The 17,263-nt window shown below is 42.0% G+C and overlaps 1 protein-coding gene across 2 annotated transcripts in view; it reads right to left on the minus strand.

Moving 5' to 3' along the window:
• LOC101851148 (60S acidic ribosomal protein P0) overlaps positions 1-17,263 on the minus strand; it is a 36,518-nt gene that overhangs the window by 9,587 nt on the left and 9,668 nt on the right. For both annotated transcript variants that reach the window (XM_005107904.2, XM_005107903.3), the window contains 2 exons: positions 1,105-1,192; positions 139-285 (listed from right to left, as the gene is read on the minus strand). In XM_005107904.2, the coding sequence (XP_005107961.1) occupies positions 139-285; positions 1,105-1,192 (235 nt within the window). The remainder of the gene's footprint in view (positions 1-138; positions 286-1,104; positions 1,193-17,263) is intronic.

Here is a 17,263-nt window from a genome sequence, read left to right on the forward strand (position 1 = left end):
CCCAACAAAACACCATGAGCACTATAACTTGAAAAATGATACAGACACTCAAGTTACCAGTTCTTTCTGCAGAATCCTTTAACGTATGAGTCAACAGATGCAAGAATCTAAGTTTGCAAAGTAATCCAAAGAACTAACCAAGATTTCAATGGTTCCCTTGGTGATCTTGGTGGGGATGGACAGAGCCTGGAAGAAAGAGGTCTTCTCCGGTCCCAAGGTCGTGGTCTGGGCTGGGACTTTTACATCAAGAGGGGCCACAGCTCCAGCACGGGCAGGGGCTTGAACCTGGTGGGGAGAGACAAAGAAAAATCATTCCATAATTTTAAAAATTTATGAATTTTGAAATTAAAAAGCATAATGCTTAGGATAGAAAACCCTTTCTTAGGTACCAAATATAAATGGGTTAACGGCTAGAGCGAATAATCTATTTTTCAAAGTGCCAAAAATCAACAAAGTAAAAAAAATAAATCATTCACTAAAAATGTGAACTATTGGATAGTGACTTATTTGATCATTGTGTTCTTGTCCACTCAGACCGGTGTTGAGTCCAAATAATGATCTCTACCTGAGTGCCCACAAGGGAGGTTAAGTCCTTGTATAGACCCCAGGCTCTCAATTTCAACAAACATTTCATCATTGTGGAGAAGTCAAGAAAGCACTAAAAAATAACTGCATTCCCAGCTGTATTCAGAGATGAGACTGTTTGAACACAATTTCAAAGACAATCATACTATAAACAATGTCATCTCAACACTAACACTCTCGGCAAATGAAAAAAACAACCCCTAATGGTTGAATTTAACAGTCACAGTATTTTCTTCCACAGAAGCATACTTTTCCATAAGAAAAGCCCCCTCACAGACATATCTTTTGCTTTGAACAGACTTAAAAACATAAATCCCATAACTCTTGCTATGCTGGTACAGTTCACTGACGTGAACTAAATTAAGCATATTTTAGCCATAACAGCTAGATCCTCTTAAAATGACCCTTACTCTGCTGTAGACTTTAGAAGCACGCATATATTCTGAAATAAACTAAAGGTAATACATAAGTCAATACGGTTTGAGTCATCACATACAGTAATTTGGAAGCGTTACCCACCTTATTTTCCACAAGGATGGTTCTGATCTCACTGAGGTCTTCCTTTGTGAAAACAAAACCAACATTGTTCTTGATGGCAGGCAGCAATCTGAGGGGGGAAAAAAATACGATGTTCATAAGAATCTTTGGAGAAGGAGTAAAATGGCTAGTAAAAAAGGCTCTTCGGCAAGCACAATATAATTGAGCAGAGATGCCAACCAAACAAAACCAAAATGAGTACTGGGAAATATGAAAATGTGAATTTCCAGGGGAAAATGTGTATTCTCCACGACCGACCGACCAACTAGTAAAATGTTCAGGCTGACCAGCATTATTTCCTGAAAAAAATTTACGAGCTCACCAGCTCGAAAAAGGGAGCACACACGCATACAATATTATACATGTATCCAGTCAACAACATGTCAGTGTTCAGTGTCGTACTGGGGTCTTGTTTGACTGAAGTATTTCAGTCTGTTATATTTTCCACTCATTATTATTATAAAAAATTAATCCTGTTTTGAGTGTTCAGACGGGCCTAGAACAAGAATTTCGATTATCAAGAACCAGTCTGGGTGTCATGATTCATATTATGAACTGACAGACTAAAATTATTGCTCAAACTCAGAGAAAAGCAATAACTTGAAAGGCTCAAGTAGACCCGTGCACTTTGAGAGTTGTAACAACTGTGGGAGGGTAAGATGCAGTGACACTGAAAATCTGCCCGTCTTGAACAGAAAGCAACACAAAAACACTGTAGGTATAATTTACTATCACCCATCCAAGTAGATGTAGGTATAATTTACTATCACCCATCCAATGACACGTGAACATTTTATTTCAATTACACAGACTTGCAAAGTATGAAGGGTCCCGATTCCGCACATGGCCTGCACCAAAGCGCGCTTTGCAGAGAGCTCTAATCAAAATTCTGAAATTTGCCTCGAAGTTTTTGCCCTCTGGTGTTGCCTTCACACCCCCCCCCCCTCCTCGAGTGTGTAAAAAAAATATCAATAAATCCCCTCCCGTAGTCCTATACTTGGCAACGCCGTTACTCCCACCTAACACGGTCTTTGCTCACACGATGCCGCATTTATTTGTGATGTGAATGCGCGCAGGTTCATTGACCGGTCACGATGGCGAGCCCGACAATCTAAAAATCGGACAACGCTTGTATTTTCTTTTCTTTTTTTCCTACAAGTAACAGCACAGAGACGAATTCGAGAAATTTTATTTGCACGGCAACACAGCGTTTACACTGCACAAACTGCAAGTCATAAATAAGTAGCGTTATCAGTCTACAGCTTGCAAACTTCTCGATGGTAACGAAAGCGAAAGTAGATCTTGATTTTCCCGATCAAGCCTTGGTGTCAAATACACTTCCGTATGCCGCCATATAGCCTGTTCGCGTGAAAGTAAAACATACTCTCGGAGGAGGACAAACTAAACGAATATTATCACAATCGCGACCGGCAAAAATGAACTTACTGACCGTATCGGACTTGGTTTTCAAATATTCCAGTTCCGCGATACTGATACAGTCCATGCCGGCTATAAGCACGGCCATCGGGAGAAAGCTTAAGCGTGCTTAAAGCCGAAGCGTGCTTAAGTGTGAAGTAGACATAATCCAGAGATTTTCATGTAGGAAATTTCCCGTGCTATTTCCCTTTGTTTGTAAGTAGGCCTATAGCATTCCCGCAAAAGTGTGCACTGTTATTTAGACACCCGCCATGGTAGTTTTTGTTTGCTTGTTTTTTGTTTTGTGGTCGAATGGGAAATGAAAACTTAATTTAGACGGCCAGTCACGATACAGCACACTAGGCCTACTGTAACACACTGCCCGCTGTGCCACTCATACCACCGCCTTCATCCCACCTCGCGCGTGATACACAATCAGGATTAATGGGTAGCGAGGGTCAAAGGTGAAATCGCAGCCAGCCTCCCTTTCTCATCTCCCCGACTCTCTTTTTTTTTGGATCGTGTGTAGCTTTGCCCTAGGCTAGATCCTATGTCCGCGCGAACGGCTGTGTGCATCTCTCTGCCTTCCTCTCCGCCCGTGTGAGTGTGTGTGTCCATCACTTGCGTTCTTTGTGTTTCTCTTGACACACTCCACTGTTGCGGTGTAAACTGTGTTCGAACTTCGATGGGTCATCATGAAAATATTGACTGCCTTGTAAATGAAGCGTGCTTGAAGCCGAAGTTACCGTGCTTATAGGCGTGTAATTTATATAGCAAAAATTCGGTAAGAGCCGTTTAGCGTGCTCGAGTCCGAAACGTGCTTAAGGCCGGCGTGCTTATAGCCGGCACGGACTGTACTATTCTGGAAAAAGAGGGGACTTGAGATAATTAGGTTTACTCGACCAAACTGGATCTCGTATTTTTTGCATTCCAGGATCCGTATTTTTTCATGAAAAGTCGTTTTCGCGTATTTGCGGCAAAAAATCGTACTTAAATACGTAAAATCGTACTGGTTGGCATCTCTGATTATTACACCAATTTTTTTTTAAAACTAACCCTAATTTCACTACATCTTGACTCTGTTCCTACCAGGCCAAAATCCATAACTGGCCCTGGGCTTTTCCCTGATGTATTTTTACGCCCCTACCTCGTCAAAGGAAAAGGTCAAAACGTCCAACTATACACACACAAACCATATCTTACGACCCATCAAACTGAAGGTTAAAAAATAATCTATCAGATGGCGATACAATATATTGAAGTTTAATTCCAATTATATTACTTTGAGGTTCTAAAAGTCATTATGCAATATCGAAGGTGTCGTATGAAATCAACAATTTTCCAGGTTTGAAAGGTCATATCTAAAAAATAACAACACCATTCAAACTTCCCAGTTAGGTTGCCTCAAGTTATGCGAAGAAATGCTGAAAGTTATGTACGTGTACCTAATATAGAAGTGAAAATATGAGACATATACTGAAGTCAGTGGAGCGCTTTTCTTCTTATATTTACGAGTCGAAGAAGACCAAATAAAAAGCGCTGAAATGACTAAAAATCATCTCTCAGTGCCATATTTTCTCTGCGAACAGGAAATCTATTCTATTACAGTAGTCTCCGCCTAAGATCCCGGTGCTCGGGAGCAAGGAAATGCGGGATCTTAACCGATGAACCCAGGGAAGAATCTATGGTGACCCATGTTAAGGCTCACAATCGGTAAAATGGTCTCCCTCCTCTCTACAATGAACTGACATGCCCCCTTGGTGGGTTTGTGGCATATGACGAGCAAAGAGTGGTTAACCTTGATGACTTATCACGGTGATTAGTGGCATGAGGCGTGCCATTTTCACTTATAATCCTATCGTGAGTCTCAAGATCTACGTTTATCCAGTTGCCCCTCCTCTTTACCTGTCAAAAATTTATAGCTTTCCATCTCTGACCGAGTCCGCCCCCCCCCCCCCCCCAAACCGCCTTTGTTGTTACACACCATTACGTTGTGAACCCACCAATTAAAATTCAGTCTGTCTCGCAAATTCGGGAGTACAGACAACTGCTGCAATGGTCAAGGAAGAGTTCACGGTTCGATGTGATCCTGCCTGGAGTGAACGTGTAGGCCCTACCCACCCAGCGAGTGATGCAAGTCTAGGTGGCGAGCTCAGGTGTGAGTGCGATGCGTGGGGCAAACAAACGCGTCGGTCAGTTCACACCTCGGTGTGATCCCGTCTGGGGCAAACATTGTATCGCTTCATCGAGTTTTACAACGTGTATGTGATCACATTCACGATAGTGGTTGATCTTTGACACGACGGACAGTTTATTGATCTCAACTTTTCACTCTAGGTTGATCGGCTGTGCCCGCCCGGGTTTTTGTTTAGCAAATTATGATCTGAAATGCGGGATCTTAGCCGAATGTTGACCATCAGAGCAGGATCTTAGGAGTGACTTTTGTATAGTAAAATTTCTGCTTTACTAAAACAACGGGATCTTAAGCGAACCGGGATCGTAAGCGGTGGGATCTTAGGTGGAGACTACTGTATTTTGAAAACGTGCATCGGCCGAGAATTTCGTGTCTTTTCATTACAGTGGAATCCACATATAACAAGTCCCGAAATTACGAGAAGTCTGTTATTAAGACACTATTCTAAAACCCTGTTTTTTCCTTTCTTTATCTGTGTAAATAAAATACTGCTATAACGCAATCAGACAAACACGCAAGTCGGTTATAGCGGAATATAGCCGCTTCTGTGGACAGCGCATAGGCCATTTATACTCACACATACGAGGTCATGTCACGTGAAGAGAATGAGCGTTTGAACGTTCCACTGACAGGTCTTGATGACAGGCCCGACTAACCAGAACTCCGACGAACCTTGCTTTTAAAGCAACGGAAGAACAACGAATAGATTGTTCTTAGGCCTATGTCATAATTGTTACAGTAATTAGGACACCATCTGAGAATTCTGGGTTATAAAAGCGAAAGTAGACCTTGAGCGTATCCATGTCTGAATTCAAAATCGATACGTCGGTTTTAGTTGAAATAACGTGCACGAGTCATCAACTAGATTCGGCATAGATGCTTCAGAAAGTAGCGTTCCAAGTCCCTGCCAATAAAAATTCCAAGAGATTGCAGAACTTTTTTTTCCCTTAAGAATCGGACGCAACAGGCGCAACGACAAAAACTCGGATCGAAATCGGGAAAATTGGGATTTGGGGGAAAAAATCGGGATATCCCCATTAAATCGGGATGAGTGGCAGGTCTGCGATAGGCTAGCTTACGACACGACCACTCGCTGGCTTAGCTTTCGTCACACCGACACTGATCCCGGTTTTCGCGCGAACAGATCTAACTACTCATGAAAAAAATCGAAGGGCTAAAAAAAATCTGATTTTTTTGGATGTCGTTTACCCCTTATTTGAGCCATGTAATTTATTTATCCTTTCGATCCCGTCATCGACGATTCTGGTGATCAGACAGACAAATAGAAACATCGCATCCGGAACTTGCATGCATATCACGATACCAGTTTTTAAAAGTCCATTACGCTAGGCTGGACTCGATAGTTACCGGCCAAATTTTGTTTCAGTGATTAATCCCCCCCCCCCCCCTTTTTACAGACCCGATGCAACCCGGAAAGTGATGCTGTGAATTTTTGCCAGCCTGGGGCCCGGAGGTCTGGCACTCATGGCCATATTTAGTGGCTGTCGGTCCATGAACCACAAAATGCGGCTCGTGGTAGGGAAAGTGTTAAGAGAAGAATCTGAAAAACTCACTACATCAACACCAGGTACAACTGCCGAATTAGGGTAAAGGTAGTCTTCAAGGAGACACTCGAGATTTCCGCCCCGTTAACCCTTAGAGCGCCGACTTCTTTCCCCTTATATTTTCCCTCTGTGCTGAATTCATTTTGGAAAAACGCCATGTTTGCACATACGCTTTTGTTTTGGCTAATAACTTTTTTATTTGTCAAAATTTCTAATAAAGGTAAGAATAAAAGTTTAAAAACATTGAAAGTTCTTTATGAATATGTGAAGCAAAAAGTATTTTGTGAAGTTATTGTTGTAGTAGTGGTGTTGGAAATGACTGAATAAAAACTGCCGGTTCATTAGATCTCTAGATCTAGACCAGAGTCTAGATGCTTCGTAGGCATACGTTATATTCCACAAAGAGTTAGCTCTAGCATAAAAACCCTCGAAATCATCTTCCCATTCAAGAAAAATATGCGGAACATCATCTGAATCTGATGCGACACTATTTTCATGTTTGTCGCGGGTCGCAATTGCGAACTTTCAGACTTCACTGTCACTCGACTTCAATTAGGTACCGTAGACGGCCCGTTTTCAAGGCAGACAGCTACGGCTGAAGCCAGATTTGGACAACTTCATCCAACTATTAGCTAGTTTTAATTTTGGTAAACACTAATAAAAATGATACCACTGTTTTCTGTGTCTTTCCTTCTCCATGGTGAACAAGAAACCAATACTTATGATTGCATATTTCAGGGTTCCTGCCATGAACTTCCCATCAAATTCAAGTTTTCAAGGAGAAATTTTTAAAATTCAAGGAGAAATTCTTAAAATTCAAGGAGATTTGGTCAAGAAATTCATGAGGAAAGCCTATTAAAAAAAACAAAAAAACACTTGTCCGAAAGGAATCATATCATATTCATAGTTTCGATATTCCTAGAAAAACTGTTTCCAGGGTGACTGCCAACCCAGCTTCTTGGGGTCTCATCCATTCTCCAGGGGAATGCTACATAACAACGACAGGGCATGCTCCATTTATATATTATGTATAATACACACAAACACACACGCATGTAGGTACATTGAATCCAGTCAACAACATGATGTCAGTGTGGCACCGGGATACTGTGACTTAGGCTTTCAGTCTGTTCTAACTTTTTTATATTTACCCCTCGCTTATATAAACTATATAAAAATGAATCTTGCTTTGAGCCTGAGAAAAGGACTAGAACCAGAATATCCACTGTCAAGAACCAGTTGGGTGTCAAGGTTTATATAATAAACGTGAAAGACAAAAATTATTACTCTAGCTTAAAGTAGAGTAATAACATGAATGGCTCAAGTAGACTTATTCAGAGCGAGAGGTGTAAGAACTGTCGGAGGGCAAGATGCAGTGACACTGAAAATCTGCGAATCTTGAACAGAAAGCTAAAATATACAATACATATAATTTACTATCACCTACGCAATGAAACGGGAACCCTTTATTAAAAAGAACACGGCTTAGACGGTTTGAGTATGATGGATCCCGATTCCACACAAGGACTGTGCACCAATGCGCCCTTTGCAGAGAGAAGATCTAGAGATCTACCAACTTCCAAGTTCAGTTTTTTTGTCATACGGTGTTGCCTTCACCCCCCCCCCCCCCCCGCGTGCGTCTTTTTAAAAAAATCAATAATCCCGTTTCCCGAGTCCTATACTTCGCAGCGCTCAAACTTTGCATGAACTCTGGTGACCTCAACCATCGCCGATACTCACGATGTGACGAAAAACGCACAGGTTCAATGACCGGTCACGATGGCGAGCCCGACAAAAAACTTGTATAACTTTTTTTTTCTTTCGTTTTTTTCACACAAGTGACAGCACAGGACAAACGATTTATTTTCATGGCGACACAGCGTTTGTAATGCAGAGCCTGCATGTTACAAATGTGGCGTTATCAGACTACTATAGGCCCTACCGGCAAATTTCTGGGTGGTAACGAAAGCGAAAGTAGATCTTTATTTTCCCGATCGAGCTTCGGTATCGCACATACTTCCACTTGTTGCCGCCATTACCGCAAGTACGCGTGTAACGTACTCTCAGGTCGGGAAAGGCCGAATAAATATTAGTCAAACCTGCCCTGACGGCCACCTCTATAAGACGGTCACCTGCACAAACGGCCACTTTCCATTTAGTGGCGTCGGTGGCCTACTGGTTAGGCTCTCGGACTCGCAACCGCAAGGTCGTGGGTTCGAATCTCGTCAGGGGCCCGACGTTTTGTCCTTGGGAAAGGCACTTTACACGAATTTTCCTCACTTCACCCAGGTGGGAATGGGTACCCGGCTATAGACAGCGAAAGATCTTGTCATATTGTTAGTGTTTGAGCGCTTTATCAGCTGCTTGTACTGTATGCTTCACGGAAAGCTGAGAATGTTTCGGAGTGTTCTATGATCTGCTGGGGTAATAATATAGTGTAAAGCGCATGGAGCCTGCTGTTGAGCGGGGATATGCGCTATACAAATGCTATCTATTATTATTATTATTATTATCCCCCCCCGCTTGCGTTTTTTCTATATAATTTAACTGTGCAAAACGGGCACCTGTTCAACGCGGCCGCGGCCACCATATTTTAACACACAACTCCTATCACACAAAGCAATAATACCTGTCTTAGACAGCCACCTTTGTGACTCCATTACGTTTTGTCATAAACAGTGCTTCCACCAGCTGAAGCTGAAAAGTAAGGAAAATTCTGCAGGGGGTCTTTTAGAGGGTAGAAAATTGGCATTTGGGAGCCTGTTTGAAGATATTGCCTTCAGCCCATAATATTCATTTTTCACCAACATTTTGTCTTGTTTGACTTCATCGCCAGCATATCTTTCCAATGTTGGAAATGTTTAAAAGCAGGTTCCCCTTTCATTGCTACTATAATTCAATTAATTTGTAGTCGCACCATTGACAGCAGGCAAACCTGGGAATAATGAATAGATGTACCTTCAAAATACGGTTGCGCAGCGTATACCCACATTTTTTCTAAATTTTCATGTCTGAATGTCGCCTGTCACAACCTCGGAACACCACTTCGAATTATTCTTGATTTTATACGTGGTGCTCACTATGGACGGGATTGGCCGATCGCCCGACTCGATCGCCCCAAAAACAAACGTGTTTGTTTTCAGTTTCAAAGCAAACACGGTTGTTCGACCGAGTCGGGCGATCAGTGCAATCGGCCGATCCCATCCGTAGTGGGCACGACCGTATCAGCATATTCTTTCATCGCGGCCCTTATATTGCGTTCACGTGCCGTAGAATCTTCGCATTGATAATTTCTCTAGATCTAGATAAAATTTGCGAAAAAAGTTTCTTTCCGACAGTAATTTTCTGTCTAAGATCAAAATCAGTCTTGATCAACGCGCATATTTTCCAGCCGCGGCAACAATCCGAAGATAGACGGAAGGAATGGGTGAATGACAGAAAGGAGGAAATTGGCACAAAAGGTTCGCCAGATTTTGATCCATCTGCAGGTAAAAAATGTACTGCCGACCAACACGCAATGAATGCATGGGACTGGGACATAGCGGTATAATGTCCGATTGCAGGAAATGCGCAATTTGGCAGGTTTCTATAACGTTAGATTGTTGCCGAGAGAATTACCGTAATATCCGTACCTTATACAAGACGATACGAAGGCGAGTACGGAATTTCGGCAGTCCTGCACTGTCGCAGTTTTTTTACGGAGGGAGTAGATAATGATGGAGGGACAAGTACGGAACTGGCAGAAAGTACGGATTTCCGTAAAAATACGGAAGAGTGGAAGCACTGCATAAATTGTGCATTGACCCCCGGCGTTGTAGGTGAGCCGTCATAATTCAATCACCTGTCGTTGTTGTTAGGTAGTCCCTCCAACCGATCATGTTGCGTAGGCCCCTCCCACTGTTGACCAATAGCTACTAATTTTCAGCTGTTGGTGAGGTAAGCGTGTGATCCCTCATAACCCATAAGCCTCGCCCAGAACTCTTACACTAATCGTAAGTGAGATGAGTGGTCACTGTTTACCCAGTCTGTAACAAAGTAACAAAGGACGTCAACATGAACTTGTGATAGAAGCGTCGCTCGTTCTCCAAGTGGTGGAGACCCATGTGTTTGTTTTAACATGGCACTCGGTCTTCCTCGTCTGATACATTTCGTTTTATTGTCACCCTTGTGCAAAATCAGCAACAACAAAAATTAAAAACAAAATACAAACCACCACCAACAACAACAACAATGGGGCTATTTTCGATTGGGACCTCAGATGGGAATGGTTTGTTTTCTTCATCTTGATCAGTCCTGCCTAAGACGGCCACCTGTCTTATACGACCACTTTTCTCCTTGACAATGGGTGGCCGTCTTACACAGGTTTGACTGTATATCACAATCGCGACCGGCAAAAATGAACTCAAGGACGTCGGAATTGGTTTTCAAATATATATATTCGAGAACTTTTAAGTATTTCCCCGCGTCTTTCTCGGGGCAATTTACAGATTTCTTTAAATTCCTGTTGCATTCCTGATCTCGGCGATTTTTTTCAAATTCCTGGGTAATTCCAGGGGCTCCCAGGGCCTGGCAGTCACCCTGTACATGTGTTCCTGTCCGATCTGGCAAAATTCAAGGAGATTTTTCCTTGAATGCAAATTCAAGCAGTTTTCAAGGACTCCCTGAATTCAAGGAGGCCGCGGGAACCCTGATATTTAGTTTTTAATTGACTAAAGTTTAACAGGGGAAAACTCGGCCGTCTCGCAGTTTTGCACGCTTAGATTTGGGGGGGGTACTTGTTTAAAATTTCAATTTCTCAGTCGTGAATCATTGAATTTTTTTGCGGTTTGAAACAAAAATCTGGGATTTCAGGAGAATTTCCAGGGAATGTGTTTGTTTTTATTCCGAGCGGATAGCATGAGTGGTACGAAGTAAAGATGAAGAAAGCATTTTAAAATATGAAATTCGACACAAATCGGGCTATCCGTGCCAGGATCACATTCCTAGACATCTGTACCATCAAGTTTATGTGTTTAGAAAAGCCAACTACGTTCCACGAAGTAGAAATATTACTTTTTCTAAAGTGGGGTAACAACCACTTTCGGTAGATCGTCATTCTGCCATTGCGGCTGTTCCATCACCCATTGCCACCCCCTCTGACTTGACCCAACCAGCAGACGATTATATGATGGTTCAGAGAAAGAAACATTCGATAGATCTGTTTATGGCGTCAATTTATGTAAGTGTTATAATTATCTTTTAGGATACTTATGAATATCGTGCTTTGAAAAATAAAGACTAATCGGCCACCACTTGCCGTGTGAATGGATTGTTATTGTTTGGTGGGAATCACGCCGACCTACATTTCCACCACTTCATAGTGAATTAATTGCGATCTATACAAATGTATGTCTTCGTGGTGGTATTTTTGCTGTCTTTTCAACTAAGAACACCTTATTATTCTAAATGCTTCAAAATAAAAATCAAAGTGAAAGAATAAAGCCGTAAAGAGTTGAACTGGGAGTTCTATTTATAGTAACATGTCATCACACACTACACACTACTAAACACTCGGAAGGGGGTTACCGGGTGTTAGTGTTACCGATGGAAATGTTCGTAGATCTATTGTTTGCAGACCTGCCACTCTATGAAATCTAAAAATCAGGATTTTTTAGTAAAAAAATCAGGATCTGGTGAAAAAAATCGGGATCAAGGGCAAATCAGTCATAAGGGACACAGGGGAAAAGGGGGGGGGGGTCTCCTGGTTCCCTTTTATGAGGCAAGTATACAAAACAACTTTTGCAGGAATAAGTTCACGTTTGGGCCTCTAAATAGAGAGAAAACTGAAAGACAGCATATATGTACTCGAGTCGAAGTTCGACAGACTGGGGGAGCACAGGTTGCAACCATGCTGAAACTCTCGTAGTCTTGAAAATAGCTGGCACATAACTCTTATCATCCATGCAAAAAGCCCGCGTTTTCATACAGTAATAACGTTTGACTTCCATCGCATATACAATCAAGGCACCCCCCCCCCAAAAAAAAAAAATCGCGCGAAGGTTGTTCATTAAAAAAATTGTTTTCTTATTCCTTTCCCCTCAGTTAGTATCTGTATCACGGCACGCGCAATAAGCTCAAGTGGAAACCCCCCCCCCCCTCCCCCGATCGTCCACACTGGTTAAGTCCCGAAAAACACCTCGACCGGTGTGAACGAACTTTGTTGTCCCGGACAACCAACGGTCCCCGACACACGCACTACTCACACGTACGAGGTCAGCTAGGTCACGCGATACGAATGAGCGTTTGAAAGTTTCACTGACAGGTCTTGATGATAGGCCTGACTAACCAGCACTCAGACCGAGCTTGCTTTTAAAGCAACGGCAGAACAACGAATATATTATTCTTAGGCTAAGTCATAATTGTTACAGTAATCAGGACACCATCGGAGAATTCCGGGTTATAAAAGCGAAAGTAGATCTTGAGCGTGTCCAAGTCTGAATTCAAAATCGATACTACGCCGATTTTAGTTGAAATAACGTGCGTGAGTCGTTTACTAGATTCGGCATAGATGCTTTAGAAAAGAGCGTTCCAAGTTCCTGTTGATAAAAAGTTCAATCGGTGCTTCCAAGCAAAAGAAATTGCAGAACTTCCTATATTTTTGTTCTCAGAATCGGATGCAATAGACGCAACGACAAAAAATCAGGATACTGGGCGATCGAAATCGGGAAAATCGGGATCCTTGAGATTTGGGGCAAAAAATCTGGATATCCCGATTAAATCGGGATGAGTGGCAGGTCTGTGTTTGGCATTTAATTTGGTAACAAAAAAGGCTTAATCTACGTTCTTGATTGGTGGATATTCAATTATTGAATCAACCAGCCTTTTTACGTATTCTTAGACTTAGATGTCACCTGATAATTGGAGAAATGCCCCCCCCCCCTTTCTTCCATCCATTTACTGGACACACGATCGTACACTGTATTTCCCCAGCCACTGGTTTCTTTCTCAGCAAAAATGATAAATAAATCTAGAACTAGATCTATATTATACAAGATGAACCACGGTAGAACAGTATGTTCATTTAATTCCAATTTTTAAACCCCCTGAGCAGAAATCTTAATTTTCTGAACCAATATTGATGACGTTTTCCCCATTATTGTCAATTTCTGAAATGTTAGGAAGGTTTTTACTTTCTATACACTAATTCACTGTACAGAGCCTGAAAAGAGCTTTAATTTGATATACAATGCAGCCTTGTAGCACAATTTGTTGATTTTATATGAATTTTTTCCAGTCGGCAGACGTTACAATTTCCACTCAATAATGGCAGGTTTTTTGGCATTAGGGCCCTATTATGGAGTGTTATAAGAGGTTTTAGTAAACAATTTTCATTTAGCCTCGTAGAGCTTGCATTGAGCTTTAATTAGATGTATGATTTAGCCCTGTAGCTTAATTTGTTCACTTGTTATGATGCTTTTTGACCGAGGATGTACCAGAATTCCACTAATTTTTTTCCAAGAGGCGTTTTTTGCACCGAAGCCCACTTCAGAGGAGTCCAGAAAAGTTACTTATGGTCAGAGAGGTCTGAAAAAAATTCAGCTAAGTTTATGCGTGTATTTGTAATGATTGTGTGCTTTTCACTAATGAGGAGGCAGTTTTGACTAATTTGGAAGAGGTTGAAATAGGGTTCTGAGCTCTTAATAACAAATTTTGGCTTTTTTTTTTTTCAATTTTCGAAGGCCTATGTCTTGGAAACCAGTCATTCTCACATGCTTTGATTTAGAGATATCAATGTTTGTGCTGACAGCTCTGGGAAAAACAAAGTTTTCATTGATTTGATCTTGCACTTTGTATTTTAGAACACCTCAAACATGGGTGAAAGTCGCAGTTGAAAAGGTTTCGTTCAAAAATAAAAAATTGAAATACCATTATATCTCAATTGTTTATTGACGGATTTTTAAATTCTTTTTTTTAATGTTCTTGTTTTATAGAGTAGATTTGAACCTCTAAGACAAATATTGTTCAAAAAATTTTTCGCTTGTGGTACCTACTTCAATGTGAAAAAAACTCCTCGCGCCTCGATCGAAACCTGTGACCAAAAAAAAATGGCTAGCGAAATCAATTCTGCTTAGCCTACCAGCCAGCAGTATAAACATTAGTACTTCGTTCTTTTCGTATATCGCCACGGCTGTTCAGTTCTACTATCCTTGCGGAGCACTTAGTTTGACCCGTCCGCTGACCTCCCGGGGTCATAAATCCCACCTGACAGTCGGGCCACGCATCGCTTCCTGGGCGATAGCGCTGCTAGCCGGTTTCGGTTGGAAAGTCTGTAATTTTCACTTGATTTAGACCCCTGTAAATGTCCCCTCTTATCTATCACTATGGGTGTGTGAGGTATCAAATGAAAGCTCCGGTTCTCCCCAATAACACGCACCCTTTAGTTTGGTTCTAGTTGTAATCGTGTACACACACTGCCTCTGTACTTAACCCTACCTTGTGGTGCATGTATTTCTCGGATTCCTCCAAAATCATTTTTTTTTTTCCATTCGTGAACATCAGATTGTTCAGTTTTTTATGTGCTGTATTAAGAGTCAGTAAGGGGTTTCTTTGTGAAAAAATTGTTTTGATTGGTTGAAAAACTTTAGCAGGACGGCGAGTTTTGTTACTTCACCCCGTAATATTTTCCCGGCCGCCGCGCTGCTCGTACGGTATTCACCCGAGGTCCCACTTTCACTTTCGCGGATTCTGTGTCGACACGTGTTACGAGAGTTTGCTACCAGAGTGAAAATGGAACGCACGCGGGAAGTACACCTTGAGTGTTTTGTAGAACGTGCGAGGACAAAAGTCAAAAGGTTGAGAAGGCAAACTAGAGCAATATTTTTGTGTCAATTTTAAGAATGACGTACTCAATTCTCGTTCTCTATCATGTGAACGTGGACTGGGATAGTGCAGACACACATCCTGTACACTGTGCAACAAATGTGTAGATCTGCAGCGCATTTAAACCTTAAAGATTTGAGAAGCAACCCTAGCTGCTGCACAAAACAGTATTGAAGAAAGTTCACACATCCGGACACCTTTCGATCAAAATAAAACAGTAGATGCTTGCCCTGTGTGTTCCCTTTGCACACTTCAAAATAAATGTATTAGAAAAGTACACCAAACACCGTCTTGCTCAAAAGACCCACCAGAGCCTCCATCTGTTGAAACACTGACTCATATAATTGCGGCAGACGAACTATCACATGAAAGTACTCAACAGACATAGTAGATCAATCATCACTAGAAATATCACCAGTGAATTCCCCACACAGAGATCTAACCCTTGAGACCCCAGCCGCGACTTCAACATCCAAACGTACAGAGAAAGAGTTCAAAGACAGTGCAACATCTCCTTGCGCGCAGTTTAAAGACACATCACTAGAGCATGCACTTCAGAGACATATTACACAACCATTGTCTGATTTAGAAAAAAACACTCGCTACACAAATGACACGCAGAAAACGTTACTACTCGGCAGAGAAAAAGAAGGTACAGTTGATAACAGGGTGTCCAGCAATATTTGCTGAAAAAATTTACTACCTGGAAAAAAAAATTACTACCCAGCAAATCCCACACCAGTTCGAAAAAAGGGAGTTCATTTGCGCCATCATTAACATATATTATCATTAGGCCTACATAATATATCATATGGAACGAAAATAACACGCAACAAAGTCATCCATTTTCCAGAGGCGTGTTACATAACACACACACACACACAAAATATACCCAGTCACAACATATGTCAGTGTTGAACTGGGGTCCTGTTTGACTAGCCTAAGTATTTCAGTGAGTTATAAATTTTCCTCTCATTATTATATTATATTAAAAAAAGAATCCTGCTTTGAGCGTTCGGAAGGGCCTTGAACAAGAATTTCGACTGTGAGGAACCAATGTGGGTGTCATGACTCATAATATTATGAATATGAAAGGCAAAAATTATTGCTCAAACTCAATAACTTGAATGGCCCCAGTAAACCCATGAAGTGAGAGAATTGTAAGAACTGAGGGGGGAGGGGAAAGAAGATGCAGAGACAATGAAAATTTGCCAGCCTTGAACAGAAAGCTACAATATTGTTATAATTTACTATCACCCATACAAAGTTTTTGTCCTCTGGTGTTGCCTGTAGCACCCCCACCCCCTCCCCCGAGTGCATCTTTAAAAAAATCAATAATCCCCTATCCCATTCGGTAGTCCTAGGCCTATACTTCGCAACGCTCAGACCTTGAATGAACTTTGGCGACCCCAACAACAAACGCCGGTGCTCACGCGCGCACAGGTTCATTGACCAGTCACGATGGCGAGCCCGACAATCTAAAAATCAGACGACGCTTGTACTTTCTTTTCTCTTCCCCCCCCCCCCCCCCCCCCCCCAACCAAAAACCAAAGTCTAAAGGTGAAAGAAACCATTAGGACCAGATTCTATGACTAGATTTTAGTTCACAAATGCAACGATTACCCTGTGGACTTCAAGGCGATTAAAATAATCGCCACACTAGCAACTAAGCTTCACAGTTATGATGGCACAGCAAGCTATTAACCCTGGTCCTGCGGGAGCCAGGTTTAGGTTCCACAATAAACCTATTTCGGCACCACACTTTCCATACGGTCCTGTGTGTCCTGCCCTGGCTCAGAGAAAGCACGCAGAGCATTATCCGCATGATGACCGGGTCCCGTATTCCCACAGCTCAAGTGTGTGCACGTCAGCCAGGTTGAGTTTGTGGCCTACTTCTAGAACCGTATGCGTTGGTTCGCAACAAAGGCATATGTCTCATTCAAAACAATTAAAATATGCTAAGTCGGTAGATCTAGATCAAATTGACCCACTTAGACAGGAGGTTCTCGACTTCCTTTTTTGACTCCCGATGATGTGCAGGCCCAGGCCCTAGCCTATAAGTCTAAATTCTTATGGCTATGGAGTTCGGTCAGGACCACTTCTCCCG

This window comes from Aplysia californica, unplaced genomic scaffold (genome assembly GCF_000002075.1).
Source record: "Aplysia californica isolate F4 #8 unplaced genomic scaffold, AplCal3.0 scaffold00641, whole genome shotgun sequence".
Lineage (NCBI taxonomy): Eukaryota > Metazoa > Mollusca > Gastropoda > Aplysiida > Aplysiidae > Aplysia > Aplysia californica.